We start from the raw sequence: 17,687 nt of genomic DNA on the forward strand, positions 1-17,687 counted from the left end.
GGGGGCGCGGGGCACCCAGTAAACAGGACAGAGCTCCCTCCTGCTGTAAAATGACAGGATCCTGATGATGTCAAGGAAAGGGGCACAAAATAGAAAACAACTTGGCCACTCAGCAGGATATTTTCAGGGTGGCTGTGGAGAAGCATCTAGACGCAGCGAGAGGCTTGCTGCCCGGCCAGAGGCTGGACTCAAGCACGAACCTCCATGGGCGACGTTCCATCTGGAGGGGACGCATTGTTTCAGAAAGCAGCCGAAGAGATGGGGTGCCTGGAAGAGCCTCGGGGTGCCTGTGCAGGGAGGGGCTCAGGTGAGGGCCGGGTCAGGTCCCCTGTGGCAGGGCCTGGAGCCAAAGCCGCCCCGTCTGAGGGGGGGACAGACAGGCAGCAAGGAGCAGGCGAGCTCACCCGCGGCTGTGGAGACCAGTCTTCGGCCCGGCCGCAGCCAGGGCACTGTGCCGGCTGTAATGGCAGGACACGAGGACAGTAAGGTGTGCAGCGGGACAGCAAAGTGACACAAAGGATGGATGCCCTGAACGTCCCAGTCCACAGGCCCGCTGTGGGTCACCGAGGCCAAGCTGCCAGGAGGTGAGCACTGAGCTCGCAAGCAGGGTGGGCAGGTGTGAGAGGCTGGGGCTCCGCCCCACACGAGATGCTTCCCATTCGATGGGTATTTCTGCCTGAGCCCCGAGGGCTCCCGTCTACCCAGAGAACTGCATGAAATCTGGGCTGTTCTATGTAATCCAGGTCCCACATGGAGCCACTGGGAGAAAATTCCTCGGCCCGAGGGATATATCTGTATCTTCCCGTTATTTGCCCTAAAAGAGAGACAATATCCCTACTGTCCCCATCCTGTGGTGTGTTGATAAAGATGAATACCCGCATCTCACCTTGACACGGACGTGATGAACAGCAGAAGAGAGGCTTCTCTACAGAAACGGCCGAGAGAAACAGCCGAGCGCGGGCTCGCACGTCAGGAACAAGGATGGCGCTTGCGGGACAAGGCTCGTTATGTGACTCTGGGTCCAGGAAGCTCAGAAACACGAGCTGAATCTCAGCGACGTGAGGTCAGAGGCTGCAGGCACGCAAGGAAGGAACGGGGCGGGATCCACGGCGGGAGGACAGGTGCCCAGAGCAGCCGCCCTTGAAGGTCATGGTGCATCGCGGTGACACGGGCATTTGGAGAAGCCAGGCCACGTACGAGCCGCGGGGCCCCACGGCGAAGATGGAAACCGTGGGTGAGAGAAGCCTGAGCAGCTCCGAAGTGCCCGGGAGATGAGGAGATGTGGCTCATCTAGAAAATCAGGACCCAAAGAGGTCGGGGCTCCAAGCAGGAGGCAGGTTCCGGGCCACCCGCGGGGGAGGCGCAAACAGGAGAGTCTGAGGGATGCCGCTGAGGACAGGAGGCCTTCGCGGGGGGCCGGCGGGGGGTCTCGGCTGCCTCGGTTCAATGATCTGGCTGTCGAAGGGTCCCAGAATTATTCTGAGAGAATCGTGTAGACATTTTAGGTGGTGGCAGGCTTTTATAAAGACTGGATGCTTCCTGGGCAAACAAAAGGCGTCGACCTGAGAGTCGCCTGTGTGGTGACCATCCCTGGGGCCTCGAGGCCAAGGCCACGAGAGGGGTCCGATGCTGCCGACCCCTCTGCAGGCACTGTCGGGGGGTGTGGCTGGTGACAGCCCCACCAACGCCCATTCCTGGTTCTCGGAACCCACAGCAGCTGAGTCTCCCTGCGAGCCAGCGCCAGCCTAGTCTAGATGCCACCTGGCTTGCTGGTTCTATGGCTTATCCGTTTGAGGGCTGGGGGCTGACAAGTGCAACAGTGGAGGAAACGATGCATTTGCGAACTCGGATCATACTCAGTCGAGCCCCTAATTCCCAGCAGAGTTCTCGCACACCCTTGTGTGACAAGCTAAAGGTCAAGGTTCAGCCCTCGTGGGCAAGCTGACTTCTAACTGGGTGTGGGGGGGGATCTGGCGTGTCTGGCAGGGCAGACCCGCGTGGGTTTGAAGACCACATGCGTCACTTGACTGTGACAGCATTTAAGGGACTGTGGAGCAGTTGGCGAGTGGGGGAGGGGTGGCCACTCTCCGGTGGCTCCCACCACGCCCCCCAAAGGAAGGCCCTGAATGCTGCCAGCTCTGCCTGATAAAATATTTACACAAATAAACAAGTGTTTTTCCTTCTAGGCCCCTCCAGTGTTTCACGCTGTTAATCTCTTTTGGAAATGCAAGAACACGTTTTGGTATAGGTTACAAAAGCACTCGCTTCAGAGGTGGTTATATACTCAGAAGGCCACGCCGCCGGAGTGGGAACACTGATTCAAGGCCCCTGGATGCAAAGTGAGTCTGGAAGAAAGATGTTTTCCTTTGTCCCCTGTGGACACCAGTCTGAATCTTTAGAAATTGTTTGCCCGTCTTTCCTACAGCATCTACCATTTAGTGCGCTGGCTGTAATGATATCCAGGTGACAGGTTACCCAAGACAGCGTTCGTTACAATGACCACTCAACGCCAGTACAGCCACAGAGGCTCAAGTGTGATGTCTCCCACCTTGGAGGGACACGGAGCACTGTTTCACTTAGCCTCTGGCCACGGTTGGAACCGTCAAAGGATTACAGTATGACTCCCTCCTTACCTGGAGTTTTGTGGTTTTTCAGTGACCTCCAGGGACTACAGATCCACACCCAAACTTCTCAGTGCCTCGGGGGCGTCCTGTAACCTGGCCCCATGCTGCCTTCCAGCATAAACCCTCCGTTCCAGCCGCCAGGGTGGCGGAGAGCAAAGCTGTGCAACACGCCTTTGGTGGGTACGGAGAAATACTGAGTGTAAATACACAGTGACGCAGAACACTCCCCGGTCCAAGAGAAGGGGTGAGATACCGAATGGCCACAGCGTTCCAGCTGGCGCTGACCAGGCACTTGCTGGGAGGCTGGCCCTGTTCTGGGTTCTCTGTGCACCGCGTACTGGCCCTACCAGGGAGGTACACGCCGCCCCCCTGGAGGGTGGGGAAGCCCAGGCACACAGGGACTAAGTGACTGGTGGGAATTCACTTGCCGAGGTCGGCGCCTGGCCACGTGGCTGCGGGGTTGCCCCCTCCACCCAGCCTGTCCGCCACGCAGGGTTTAAAACACAAGGTCCTATGGTACAGCACAGGAAACTATATTCAATATCCTGTAATAAACCATAATAGAAAGGAAAAAAAATAAACACGATATTAAGTAAAGGAAACCTTCTAAATGCACCATTGAACTGGCAAGAGACAAGGAGAAATGATAGGGACTAGAAAGGAAATGGGAACAGCATTTCAGAGACTTCAAGATGCCCAGGGCAGCCCAGGGATAAACGAACAAGGACGGGCCAGCTCACCTGCTGTCGGGGAAATCCAGCATAAAACCCCAAGGAGACACCACTGAGCCTTCCAGGATGGCACAAAAAATTAAAGTCTGAGTCTACCAAGGGTTGGCAAAGGTGTATCAAGTGACGGGGACCCACGTGCCTGCTGATGGGAGTGTAAACTGGCGTTACCACTTAGGAAAACAGTCTGGCGTCACTGCGTAAAGTTGAAAATGTGCAAATGCTATGACCCAAGGAGGCTGTGCCTAGGTGTGCACAGGTGCCCCAGGAGGGGAGCCTCCAAGTGTCCATGTCAGAGAACATGAGCTGCTGTACGCAGGACTGGACCACTGAACCACCGGGGAGCATGCTGATGCCGCCATAGAGACAAGCAAGCTTCACAAGGTTGAAAGAAAAAGCAAGTCACAGAAAAATATATAACAGGAACTTATACAAAGTGCATAGCGTGCAACGCTAATGTTAAGTTGTTTGGGCTTCAATATAACACTAGTACAATCATAAAGGAAAAGAAAGCAATGACAAACACAAAATTCAGGGGCGTGTCTACCTCCTGCTGGGGTTTCAACAGTACTGGTGGCGTTCTACGTCTTAAACTGGGCGCAGGGACATCTGTGTCTTTTTATTATTCACTATAACATAAATACACTAGCATGAAGAGATTCCTTTGTAAATATGAACTATTTTATAGTTCAAATACTAAAAATGACTGGGAGAAAAAAGTTGACATTATTTTTAGGTGGTGGAATTGTGGGTGATTTCCATTTTCTTCTTGTTACTTTTGTGAATTTTATTTAAGAATTTTATAGTGAATATGCTATTTTTATTTTATAGTTGTCCTTTTTTTTTTTTTTTTTTGGTGGTACGCGGGCCTCTCACTGTTGTGGCCTCTCCCGTTGCAGAGCACAGGCTCCGGACGCGCAGGCCCAGTGGCCATGGCTCACGGGCCCAGCCGCTCCGCGGTACGTGGGATCCTCCCAGACCGGGGCACGAGCCCGCGTCCCCTGCATCGGCAGGCGGACTCCCAACCACTGCGCCACCAGGGAAGCCCCTATAGTTGTCCTTTTTAAATTATAAAGTATTTCAAACATGCAGAAAAATACTTGGAATAATATAGATCACACACCCATGTATTCATCACACACTGAACAAATCTTGAGATTTTGCCAAATTTTTATGGGTTTTGTTTTCATTTTAAGAGAGAAAATATGATAGAAAAAAGTTGAAGCTATTCTGGTGGTCTTATTGGATCCTTTTCCTCAAAGGTAACCCCTATTCCCAACTTATTGCAAATTCCTGCCAAGTTTTTGCACTTTTACTATATACATGTAGCCATAAGTGATACATGGTAATGTCTGTGGAGTGCTTAAATGTACAGAGACATTCTTAAGCTGGATATATTCTTCTGCAACTTGCTTTTCTTCACTCAACAGATGTTTGTGAGACTTATTCACGTTGACACAGCTAGGTCTTGTTCGTTACTTTAATTGCTACCGTGATTTCTGCTGTAACGAACAGCCCGCAATTTACCTTTTCATTGCCTTCTTGATGGACATTTGGATTGCTTCCAGTTCTTTCTTTTTTAAACTTCTCTGTTCTTTAACGCAGCTCTGCAGTGGACCTCCTGGTGCGTTTCTTCCTGGGAACAGGCGTGCGGATCTCTCCAGGGTCAAGACCCGGAGGTAGAGCGGCTGGGGCACGGGGTGCGCCCACGCCCGGATCGCCCCGCCGCAGCTGCGCCAGGTCACGCTCCCAACAGGAGCGCGTGACGCTGCACCCCAAGTCCTCCCCTCGGCTGGGGATCGTCAGACTTTCTGTGGTTCTAAACTGGATGAATGTGAAACGCTACCCAAAGTATCTGCATTGTACACGTGCTTTTACGATCAGAAAAGCTGATGTTGAAGACACCCTTAAAAGCAGGTGACACGATTCTAAAGTGAGCCGCCGGTCTCCTGTGGACGGAGGATTCATGCTGTGACTGTGAGTGCAGGTGCTTTGGGAGTAAAGAGAAGAGCCCAGCGCAGGTCGGGATGGGCGAGGGGGTAAAGCCGCAAGCAGAGATGCCACCTGACGTGACTGTCAAAGGAACAGCAGCGGCCCGGGGTAGGGGGTCTCTCCTGGCAAAGAACCAGGCAAGTACCACAGCTCAGAGCTGGTTGGGGCCGGAACCTCAGCGTGTGGGCAGGGAAGCCCCCGGATGAGCAGTTCAAAGTCAGGGCAACAAAACCAGAGCACACGGCTGTCTACGCGAAGAGGGAATCCCACATGAAGGGCACACTTGCCTTCTGCACATCCCCCTGGAGTCCTGCTGTCAGAACTAATTCTTATCGGCCCAGGAAAGCTGCGGAGAGCTCAGAGATGATCCCAGCATCGGGACGAGCCAGGGTATCAGCAGAGGTGGTGGCGGGGGCCTGGGGCGGCAGGGCCTCCTTCCCCAGCAGCCGGGGCCCCCGATCCCCACAGAGAACGCCGCTCTGGACGGCTCCTAGGGCCGGAAGTGACGGGTGGAATGTCACATCTTGTGCTCTGAAAATGTTTCCTGTTCCACAGCGTGCTGGGGCATCCCCTGGGTCAACAGACGGTTCGTCTTGCTTGTTGCAGGAAAGGCTGTAGGCTGGGCACTGAGTCGGGGGCAGGCCCTGCCGGCATGCGGGCTCCAGGAAGCCTGGCGAGTGGCAGCCAGCTCCGCAGACCGTGGCCGCCCCAGGGCCTGAGACCGGCCTGCAACGGTCCCTCAGCCGGACGGGATCCGAAACGCACACTGCAATAGAGCCTTCTCCGGCTGTTTATCGTGATTTTAATAGCGAGAACCTGCAGTTCCAGAGGTCACCTAGCTCAGAAACACTGTCGTCACAGCGAAGTGGCTGCAGGAAGTGCAGAAGGAAAGGGTGGAGCCGAGGGGCCCCGGCCGGCTGCGCAGATGACGTGGGAGCCCCAGGCTCCATCTTGAAGCCAGAACCCAATAATTAGCTGCCTTTCTGTTCACCCTCTTCACGGCTGCCAGGTATTATCCAAAAGACATATCCGATCACGTCACTTCGCTTCTCAAGGTCCTCAGCACAGATTTTCAAATTAAAAAAAAAATGAAGTGAAACACTTTTCTAAATCTTATAATCCTCAGCTCAAAAGCAGGTCTAAGTGGTGCATTTTACTGCTGTTTGTAAGCCGTGTTTATGGTCCTACCGTCAACCCCCGATAACCCAAGCAGGCGTATATGGGGTCCGCTGTGGGTGAGGAGGAGGTTACCACCGCATCTCAGTGCTGCCTGCGTCTGGAGCACACACCGGGCCTCGTGCCTGGCCTTTAAAGGCTCACTTTGAAAGGTCTGGGCCTCTGGCCCCTCCTGCACACGAAGCATGGCCTTCCCAGTGGTTCACAGCCCGGCCCATCCCACATCTCCCTCTGGGAGGTCTGTGCTCCCACAGGCAAAAGGCAGTGCTCCATTCAAGGATTTGGAAACCAGTTATGCAACCGAGCGAGACCCTATGGGGCCTTCCCAGCACGGACCCTCCCCGTATCCTCTGCTATAGCTTCTCTCTGAGGTACCCAGATAACAGTATCTGATGTCCTTACCCTGAGTTGTGTTACAGATGCTAAAACCTCCACCACGTGGAAGACGTTATCTACTCGATGACCTTGAGCACGAAACATAGTCCCCAGACCTACTAGAGCCCGAGGATTGATCACGTGAACCCCCGTGACACTGCCCTGTGACCTCACCATCAACCACCCAGACAGCTGAGCGTGAGCTGATCACACGCCCTGTGACCCCCCTCCCTCGCCTGGCCTTTAAAAATGCTTTGCTGAAACGCTTCGGGGAGTTGGGGTGTTTTGAGCACCAGCTGCCCCGGACGCCTTGCTTGTTGCCCTGCAACGAAGGCCATGCTCTCCTTCACCACAACCCAGTGTCAGTAGATTGGCTTTACCGGGCGTGGGCTAGCGGACCCAGGTTGTGGTTTGCTACCACTCATTCTCAAGATAAAGCCCGACAATGCCTTCCGCCCACTGAGCCCCCGGGCCCACAAGGCGCAGCTTGCAGGGCGTTTCCTGGAACCCCTACTGCCTCGTGACCACGTGGTAGTGTCGCTGGTGTCTACCCCGCGAGGACGGCCCACCTACATCTTATTCACTCCTTACCTACCACTCTGGGTGCGAGGCCTGGCATATCCGAGGCCCTTAATTTGTCCTAGTGAAAGGGTGAACCAATAAAGGGGCTGATGATTTTTTTAAATAAAATTTGCTGCCTTTGGGAAACTAGGACAAATTAAGGCTTTTCATCAAAGTTATCAGAGCTGGCGTTCTGAATGCAAAGTTCAGAGTAAACCATCTCCCTGAGACCTAAGCATGCAGTTCACTCGGGAAGCTTCCTCAAAGGGTTAGGTGCGGGCCCTGCAGCAGAAGACAGACGTTTCCGGGACTTCGGAGCAAAGCCAGGGAGTGAATCTTCCATGAAAAACAAGCCCGTGGTTTTCCAAACACACATCAAAATAGCTGGGGTATTTCAGAGTGGATGGAAGGTCAACTGCAGATGGTACACTGCCACGAACCACGAACGAACGCGAAATTCTGGGCTAACGAAATGTAAATTTCATTCTGCAAAGAAATCTTAGTGCAGGACACGGTTAGAGGGCTGCAGTCTCTCAGTTCAGAGGATGCCAGGCTGCTGTAGACAGGATTTTTTTTTAACCTCTTAGACATCTAATAAAAATAGATGAGATCGACCGATTTGTTCTCTCTCTAAGCCGTGACCTCTTTAGTCACCGCTGCTCCCTTACCCAGAATAATGCCGTTGGGCTCCTCCGGTGGCTGCCACACGATCCGCACAGACGTGAGTCTCACCTCTGGGAACACAAGCCTCACGGGTGGGCCTGGGGCTGAAGGGAAAAAAAGACCGGTGATCCAGGCACTGCTGGGACGTCATGTGGGTGCACGACGGGGCCTCGTGGGGGAGGATTCTGTGGGCTGGCCGAGGACAGTCATGACTGCCGATGACACGGTTCAGGGGTGAGTTACTCTAAGTTCTGGGCAAGTGACTTTTGGAATCTCTGTGTGTCTCCCTAACGATTTTGAGAAAACGCCTCCTTTTGAATCCAGCGCGTCTGCTCTCCAAGCAGCGTAAGCAGTGCTCATGAGCTACGCTGCGAGTCCTGCGAGCGTGTTACCTAAAGCTAGCTGCCCAGTCGCTAAACAGCATCGTAGAGGGTACGTCAAGTCACAGGAGAGATTTCACCCATCTGTGCTGATTCCTCTCCTGGGCTGGACATCCACCAAGCAGGTGTCAGATAAATAAGGTGGCCGAAGGTCCCTCCCACCTCTAAATGGAGGTTACAATTATTGACCAAGTAACATGGCTAAAACCAATGATTTTTCTCTTAGGCACACGACCCCTCTCCTGCATTATCCCAGAAAATTAAGAGTTGATGTCCGCAAACACATGTAATAGTGCTTCTGGGTGGTCTGGTGCACCAGTAATTCAAAGAGGCAATGAGCATGCAGCAATCAATACAAAAATAAAATGAGGGGCCTTACAGTCATTCCAGGGCTGTTGAATTCTGCCTCGAGCTATTAAGTTGAGAACGGTATTTTAAATTATAAACATGTGTTATGACCCCTGGGTTCAGATAAAATAAATGAAAGACGGAGGCCACGGGCTCACACACCAGGACCAATTCACGGACAGGAAACTCTGCCGCTGTCTGTCCTCTGTGGTGTCTGCCCCCTCCCTGTCCCCAAGGCTGATCATTTGCATCACAATGAGGGGAAGGAGAAACACGTTTATATCAGGATTGTGAGAGAGAAAGAGAAATCAGTCCATGACTCCCCAGCCTATACTTTGGGAAGAAACAATGATAACTGCCCGAGTCTGAGGAAGAGTTACTAAAAGCCCCTGTCACTTTTTATGTGTGTGGCCCTCGACAGAGCAAATCGTTTTGCAAAGACATGACCCTGAGGTCACACGGTCCCTCTCAGACCCCAGCCGCCCTGAGACCAGCTCCCAGGGAAGGACCAGGTTCAAGGCGGCCCCTCTTCTGACCCAGGGGAGGCCCAGCTACGGGTGTCTGCCAGGAACACGGAGAGAATGTTGTCAACCCAGCAGTCAGAGTGCGTTGGGGGGTTGATTTAATTACTTCAGTAAAGATGCTTAAGAAAATCTATGGATGTTTCACCTCTGTCAGCTGCTTCTGAGCCTGGGTTTTTTGGGGGGAGACTGGCATTTTCCCCCAGAATATTCATCACAGTCTATTTAACAAAGATCATGTAAAGCAGCTAACCTTTAAGTGTTTGACATCTGCAAAGTGGAGTGATGATTTAGACAACGCCGTCAAGATGTACTTGTTACTGAGGCTGCGAACCCCGGGTATTCTGGGAGCCCATTACACACCGCACTCTGTGGGGCCTCTAAGGATCCCTTACTATGCAAACGAGAGCGGGAAGCCCAGAGAATCTAGAATCGAGGCACGGGGTCTGCAGTGGGGTTTTTCAGCCAGGTTTCTGCCAACACCACCAGGCCTTAGGTTTTTCTGGCCCAGCCTGCCCGGCCTTTACTGCACTGCCTACAGCAGAGCTGCGATGAAATTGTGCTCAGGCTGTTAATTAGGCTGTGAACATTCACTCCTGCTGAAACTGGCCACAGAAGCGCTCAGTGACCAGAAAACAACTTTGTTTTGTTTTCCTGTGCTGAAATGAAGAAAAAAGAGTGTTTTGAAAATTAAGTTAAAAATGACAACCATCCAGAGGGTTTGGATGGCGACAGCAAACCTGGGAGACGGGCAAAGGCACAGCTGTTGACATACCGTCATCTTTGGTCCGCTCCAGGATGGCGGGCGAGCTGGGGACCCCGTTCCCGATGCGGGTGAAGGCCAGCACCTGGAGCTCGTACAGCACGAACTTGCCCAGACCCGCCAGGAGCGCGGACTGCGTGTGGTTCCCTCGGACCACGTGGCTCCTGGGCTCAGGATCCAGATCTCTGGCGCGGAACAGGATCTGAGCATGACACACCAGGCGGGGCGGTCAGGAGGACGGTGTGCAAGGAGGGGCCTCGGCGGGCCTGGGTCTCAGGACCACATGTCAAGGACCAGGCAACTGAGGGTCCTCCCCCAGGGCAGCTGTGTTGAGGGCTTAGGGATCTAATTCCTATTCACTGGCATTTTGGGGGAAAGATGGAGATGAAGCAACTGGACTCCAGACCGGAAGGCAGCTGGAGCTGTGTCCCAGCCACGGCCGGACTGGGAGAGCCAAACGCCCCGCTGTAATTCACAGGGTTTCAGGTGCCCAGCGGCAGCCACTAAAACCAGGGCTCGCTAGGAACACAGAGACATTCTGCTTCCTGTACAAGGGGCCAGCAGCCACTCGCTTGCCTGGCTTATTGGGAGATTAAGCTCCTGCCTCAGGAGACCTGTGCTCTCCCCCTGAACCCAAGGCCCCGCCCCTGGGCTATTTACTGCCCATGCTGCAGACACAGCACGCTGAGATGCCCCCTCCACGGTCCGCCTGCTCCCCCTTATTCCCTAAGCTCACCCTCTCGGAACTGGTCCCTCAGATCAGTGACCAGAAGGCCGTAAAAGAGGGGGTCATCGGGGAGGACTCTGAAAAGGGCTTGGCGAGCGCTTTTCTCTGGGGTCCAGGTAGGGGGTGTGGAGTGCTGGTCACTGGGCCCACTCAGTGGGATCGCCATGTCTAAAGGGGCCAGAAGGGAGCCATCAGAATGCCCGGGTTGGGGGAGGGCATGAGAACAGGTGGGGGAAACAGAGACTAGGATCTAAGTGATGGAAAGGGGGGAGGAGAAGGCAGCGGTGCATGGGACAAGCGTGGCCTTGTGGCCAAATCCAGGAAGATCTGCCCTGCTTCTTGGGGGAGGGGATGGAACAAAAACAGAGTAGGGTTTGAAGGGTCTGGGTCAACACACACAAGACTAAACCCAGAAACGTCTTCCAGAGAAGCTGGAAGGTGTCCAACCCTCACCGCTGATGACACACGTGCAGACACATGTGCAGGGATCTAATGATCCGTCCTCAGCATTTTACAGGATAAGCCACTTCTCACACCAACCCTGGGAGGGAGCTACCGCCGTTCCTCCCACTTTACAAGTGAGGAAACAGGCTCAGAACTCTTAGTGCCTTGTCTTGGCCCACGTGAAGAGGGTCCACCAATGCCTCATCTCCAGACTGTGATGAAGGTAGATGAGACAAGTGATGTGGAATCAGGAAATAGGCCAGAGCTGGAGATCAGCAGGAGAACGTGAGCTCACGGGTTTGGGCAGACAGGTGACAGCACGTTCACAGCGTGAGCAGAGGAAGGTCACCTGAGCACATACCTTGTAGCCCAATATGAGCCCATTCTGGTCCTGTTCGGGCACCGAAGCCCACGTCAGTAAAATCTGGGTGGAGCTGACGGCCTCGGCTGACACATTTTCAGGGGCCGCTGAAGGAACTGCGGAGAATGAGTTAAATAGATTGGCAGCCAAGTCTAAAGGCTTCTACAAATAAAGGTCTAAGTTTTACCCACATAATCAAGTTGTCCTTGAAACAGCAATGTATTCTGAACATTTTGCAGTGATCAGATTAAACCTGCACAGAAATGTAAATCTCTTTAATATTAGCAACAAATTCCATAAATCCTGGGTATTTAGGAGCTCAATTTTACCTGAGTCCACCCAGCAAGAAAATAAGCTTCGTCTGATTCTTATATTAACGTGTGAGAACTGTGACTTTCATCTTAGATGGAAATCCTCACTTTCAGACACCAGTTTACTGACATCTCTAAACGGGGCACTTTGTGGGGGGCAGGTGGGTGGAGAGGGGAGGAGGTGAGGCTCTGATCTGCACCAAGGGGAGGGGAGGGGAGGGGAGGGGAGGGGAGGGGAGAGGAGGGGAGGGGAGGGGAGGGGAGGTTTACCAAGTGCACATCCCTGTGTGGGGGTAACAGGCACCAAGAAAAGGGGCAGCTCTCAGCAACCCCCCCCAGGGCCTCCACGGTCGAAAAGGAGAACACGTCAAGTTCACGAATCTCATGGGTACATAACACGTGATGGGGCTTTGGCATCTTCTCAGTCACCCCCCAGGACCGCCCTGTGGGCTGGTTCACTCTTTCATTCATTCACTCACTGTTCATTCACTTGCTCACTCATCCATCCATTCGCTCACTCATCCATTCACTCACCCATCCATTCGCTCACTCATCCATTCGCTCATCCATCCATTCGCTCACTCATCCATTCGCTCACTCACGCATAAGTACTTCCTCCTCATGGCACAGCCACTGTGAAGGTGACTCTGTTAGCCAGTTAGTCTGAATCCGGAAAGTAATGTGTGTTTGCACGACGACAGTGTTCCCAACCTGTGACTCCTAGAGTTCCTACACTGAAGTGATTCGGTCTTTGTCATGGGTTGAATTGTGTCCCCTCAAGTTCCTATGCTGGAATCCTGACCCCACTACCCAGAATGTGACCTTATTTGGAGGTAGGGTCGTTGCAGACGTAATTAATAACATGAGGTCACATGGGGGTAACGTAGGTCCTAATCCAATAGAACTGGTGTCCATATGAGAAGAAACAGATGTGCACGTGGGGAGAACCCCCTGGCAGGACTAGGAGCTTCTGGAAGCTGGGGGCTGGCTGTGACAGACCCTCCCGGCCCCTCCAGAGGGGGAGTACGGCTCTGCTGACACCTCAGTCTCCATCTTCTGGCCTCCAGGACTACGAGAGAATATATATCTGCTGTTTGAAGCCAACAGTTTGGGTCCTTTGTTACCGCAGCCCCAGGAAATGAACACAGGCTTTAAGAAAAAACGCCAGGATTCATGCTGGGCCTGGAAGAGGTGCTGCTCCGCTGTCTGCAAGCTTGACCTGGTCATTCCCACAACTGGCAGGTCTGAGATGGAGAGAAGAGGAGGTCCAGCAACAGGCTGCCACCTCACAGGGCGAGCTTCTGGGGGACACTGAACCTGAGCTCAACCACCTGTGTCCTGGGAGGGCTGCAAGCCCCAGGAAAGGGCGACTTCCCTGGCTCGATGCCCAGGAGGCAGTGGCCCCCCTCCCTTTGTCCACTTGCTACACTGACTGACTGTCCTCAGAACTCAGGCACCAGACCGGCTGCCAGTGCCCACAAAACAGAGATGCCACTGCTGGTGCCTGTTAGTCCCAAGCACAGGGGCCCTCCTGACATTTCTGGAGAGAGAAGATGCAAGTCAGCCCACTGGGTCGATAACAATTTTTTCTTCCCAATTATGTCAGTTGAGAGTCATTCATTCCGTTATTCAGTCATTCAACAAAATAATATTAATTTATTTGAGCAGATAAGTGTCACAGGAAAAGAATCTTCGTGGTTTCCGGTCAGCTCAGCCCCCTGAAGGGGAGCATGCTTGTCACACATGCCGCCCTGTGTCCCCCTGCCTCTGGCGGTGGCTCCCATGGCGTCACCTGTGCTCTCTGTGCCTTGGGGGCTCCCACCGGGTGTCGTAACTTCCGAGGCAGTTACCAGGACATTGTTTACACCCGTGCTTATTTTATAAAAAACTGAGTGATAAGCTGGCACCCAGAACCAACTGTGAATTAAAGGACTAATTATCATTCAAAGAGAAGGTAAGCCTCCCATTTATCTAACTTAGTTTTCTGAGTTTATTTAGAATCAGGTGAGAGCAGAAAATATACTCTATGCCCAAGATACTAGTGCTATGTTCTAAACTCCCATCCCTGTCTGTGAAGAGAGAAGCCATTGTCATAGCAACACAAACGGTCAACCTCTCAATCCTTAACTGTTTCCTTTGGGTTAATCTTTGAAACCGTAAGTGCCCAATTCTCACTGTAGATCTAAAAATAATAGCTGATTTTCTAAGATGCAGTGACATGTGAATCCATTTACTGGCGGGCCATCCACATCTCCAGAGAATGAGGGCAACCCTGTGATCACAGCAACTCAGCCCCGGCGCCTAGAACACAGCTGGTTTCCTAACGAGAAGACAGGCAGAGAAAATCGCAGTGTTCAGGATGAACATTTCAGCTGATTCGAGTCCCACCAGGATAAACTCTGCCATCTAATTACAAAGTATTCATGTTTTTAAGATTTGAAAAAAAAAATCTTACTCATTACCTAACTTGAAGGAGATTCAACTTCTTTCCCAACCTGATATCTTGAGTTTTGAGACCATCCTAGAATCTCCCCTTTCATTAAAACCAATACCATTTAAAATGCGTTTTTCCTTCAGTTCTCTCTCCTCTACAGGGTTTCTCACCCCGCAGCTCACAGCTACTCCTCACGTAGTCTCTCTGATTTTTAGGGCCTCATTTACCCTTATAATATACCATAATATATCATAAGGTGTCATGAGACCAGCTCGATCGCACTTCAAAACTGGAAACCTCATTTAAATGTGGTTCAAGATGTTCTGCTCGGTGCCTCCATGGCTGGCTTTCAGCGCGTCTGCGCACCGTGCTGTTTCTAAGCACTGATGGACGGCTATCTTCACTGAGGTGACGCTGGGCTCCAGAGGTGGGCGTGCAGCTCTCCTCTCCTCCCCGGCTCTCTCCGACCCCTCCCTGTCCCCATCAGTGGTGGTGGGAGCACTTGGCCAGTGGGCCCGTGTAGCCCCTTCACACTCTTCGCCAAATGCTGAGCAGTGATTGGCAGGACCAGTCCTCTGAAGGGGCTGATTTCTCTGCTGGGGAGGCTACCTGTCCAACCTCGGCAGCACCAGGGAAGGCAAGACATCAAAGCTGCCACAGCTGGGAGAGGCTTGTGGGCCAGGGTGAGAAGCTTCCTGCAGCAGAAGGTTCTGGAAGCTCCATTTGGACGTGGGGGTACTGAACCCCTCCAGGACCAGCCCCAGATGGAGGGGCCAGCATGACAGCACCAGTTTCCCTAGAGGAGAGAACAGCCCATAAGGGGTCTCCAGGAGCCCACTCTTCTGGTATTAAAAGTATCTGAAATCTGAACCCCCCCATATCGTGAAATGAGGATCAATAACCCTGTTATCAAGTTGTAATGGAAACACCTGCTGAACCAAAACTGTTCTCTTCTTCTCCAAGAGATATGTGTTGAACCAAAATTTCTCACTGAATAACCATTCAGTTAAAAACAAAAGATAATTTTCTGTAAGCCATAACCCTCAAAAGTAGAAAGAACGGGATAGCTGGCAAAGCAAAGTGTAAGCTGTAGGAACAATTCTCCCTCGAGATCAGAAGCTTTCTCAGCAAGTGAACTACGAGCACGGCCACAGTCAGCTCCGCCGGCCTGCACACGGTCCCCTCCTGGCCACACGTACACACATTTGTCAACCGAGACAAAAGCAAGCCCACAGTGCTTTTCTGGATACAAAATTTATACCTCAGACAACGACCCTGCTCAGCAAAGTCTTTTCAGAGTCCACGTAAGAGACGATCCAAGATTGTCCGAGGAGAGCAGAGGTAGAAAGAAACACTGGAGTGAGTTCACACATAGAGTGACGGCCTCTGACCACTGTAAAGACAGCTGTTCAGCAGCTGGAAGGAGTTTTACAAAATATAGTCTCAGTGCAGCAGTTCTGCCACGGGTTTACTTTGTTCTTTGAAAACTACCCCAAAGGATTATTTTCTGTTTTTTTTGTTTGTTTGCTTGTTTGTTTGCGGTACGCGGGCCTCTCACTACTGTGGCCTCTCCCATTGCGGAGCACAGGCTCCGGACGCACAGGCTCAGTGGCCATGGCTCACGGGCCCAGCCGGACCGGGGCACGAACCCGTTTCCCCTGCATCGGCAGGCGGACTTTCAACCACTGCGCCACCAGGGAAGCCCTATTTTCTGCTTTTAATGACACTTTCTTCATCTTTACATAACATTTAGTTTGTTGTTTTCTGAACAATATCCTTGAAAAGTGTAGCTAGGTGTACAATTTGAGGTTGACAGTTATTTTCTTTCAGTGCCTTCAAGATCCTTATTCCATTGTCTTCTGGCCTCTCTCGTTCTTGAGAAGTTGGCTTCAAATGGTCTCTGTAGGTAAGATGCCTTTGCTCCAGATGTTTTTAAGATTGCTCTTTGGCTTTTGTATTTTCAGTTGTAGCACAGTGCATTTTGGTGCAGATTTATTTTTATTTATTCTGTTCAGGATTCATGTCTTCAGTCTGATACGTAATGTCTTATATCAGTTCTGGAATTTCTCGGCCATAATCTCCACATATTTCCTCCCTCTCATTTCCTCCCCCTTTCTCTTCTGAGTCTTATTAAATGTATGTTGGACCTTCTCATTCTATTCTTTATGTCTTTTAACCTCTCTATCATACTTTCAATCTTGATGTCTTTGCACTGTATTTTGAGGTTTTTTTTACTCATTTCCAGCTTCCAGTTTGGTAATTCCCTCTTTATCAGTGTCTAACCTACTTTTTACCTCAGTCAGAGTGGTTTATTCAATGACTGTGTTTTATTTGTTTTTCCTAAAAAAAACCCCAAAACTGTTTAAAATGGTATTTTAATCTCTACTTAAAGTTTTCATGCTTTCCTTTAATAATTAAAAACTTTAATATTTATTTCCAGTTTTACTGAGATATGATTTGAATATAACACTGTGTAAGACTGAGGTGTACAACATACAACATGTTGCACATTTTAATCTCATATACTGCAAGATGATTACCACCATAGCATTTGCTAACGCCTCCATCAGGTCACATAATTACTGTTTATTTTTCTTTTTTGTGGTGACAATGTTTAAGATCTACTCTCTTAGTGACTCTCTCTCTCTTTTTTTGAATTATAACTGACATACAGTATTATACTGGTTCCAGTTGTACAACACAGTGATTCAGTTCGTAACAACTTTCTTTAATCACTATGCTGTACATAAGGTTACTCAGAACTTATTCATCTTCCTACTAAAAGTCTTTAATTAATTTAAATGTACTTATTACATTTTGAGGTGTCCAGCGTGGAAACAGCTGCTGGGAGGTGCTGGCTTCCCCTGGCTGCCCTCCCGTCCCACACGGGCTTCCAGGGTGACCTCTCTCTTTTTGTACCTGTGGAGCCTTGAGAAGACAGGACACACCCTGGGCTCAGGAAGCCTCCGAGGAAACAGCTAAGTCACAATGGAGCTAGTTCACCATCTCAGACTTTCTACCTTCTTCTCACCCCTCGTTGGGTGGAGGTCAGGAAGGTACTGAACAGCGCCCCCCCCGCCCCTCCCCCCCACCGGATACATCAAGCACTGGGGGAGCGTCACGGGGTAAGGGGATGGTGAGAGGAGCAGAGATGTTCTTCGTTTTCAGGAGAAAACCTCCCTATCTCAGACTAGTGGAAAGAGCTGTGCTGTGCATCCTTAAAGAGTGTTAGCAACACTCTTTTCTGTGTTTCTACAAACTCGAACCAGGCCAGTAAGG

The 17,687-nt window shown here is 51.5% G+C and overlaps 1 protein-coding gene across 1 annotated transcript in view; it reads right to left on the bottom strand.

Annotated features, from left to right (window-relative positions):
- The window catches only part of SDK1 (sidekick cell adhesion molecule 1), a gene marked incomplete at its 5' end in the record, with an annotated part of 840,176 nt that overhangs the window by 91,762 nt on the left and 730,727 nt on the right, over window positions 1-17,687 (bottom strand). Inside the window, 3 exons of the mRNA XM_081255449.1 lie at window positions 8,125-8,223; window positions 10,144-10,333; window positions 11,664-11,779. Coding sequence (XP_081111575.1) covers window positions 8,125-8,223; window positions 10,144-10,333; window positions 11,664-11,779 — 405 coding nt within the window. The remainder of the gene's footprint in view (window positions 1-8,124; window positions 8,224-10,143; window positions 10,334-11,663; window positions 11,780-17,687) is intronic.

The sequence above is a fragment of the Mesoplodon bidens genome (assembly GCF_964165515.1).
Source record: "Mesoplodon bidens genome assembly, chromosome: 15".
In the NCBI taxonomy this organism is placed as follows: domain Eukaryota; kingdom Metazoa; phylum Chordata; class Mammalia; order Artiodactyla; family Ziphiidae; genus Mesoplodon; species Mesoplodon bidens.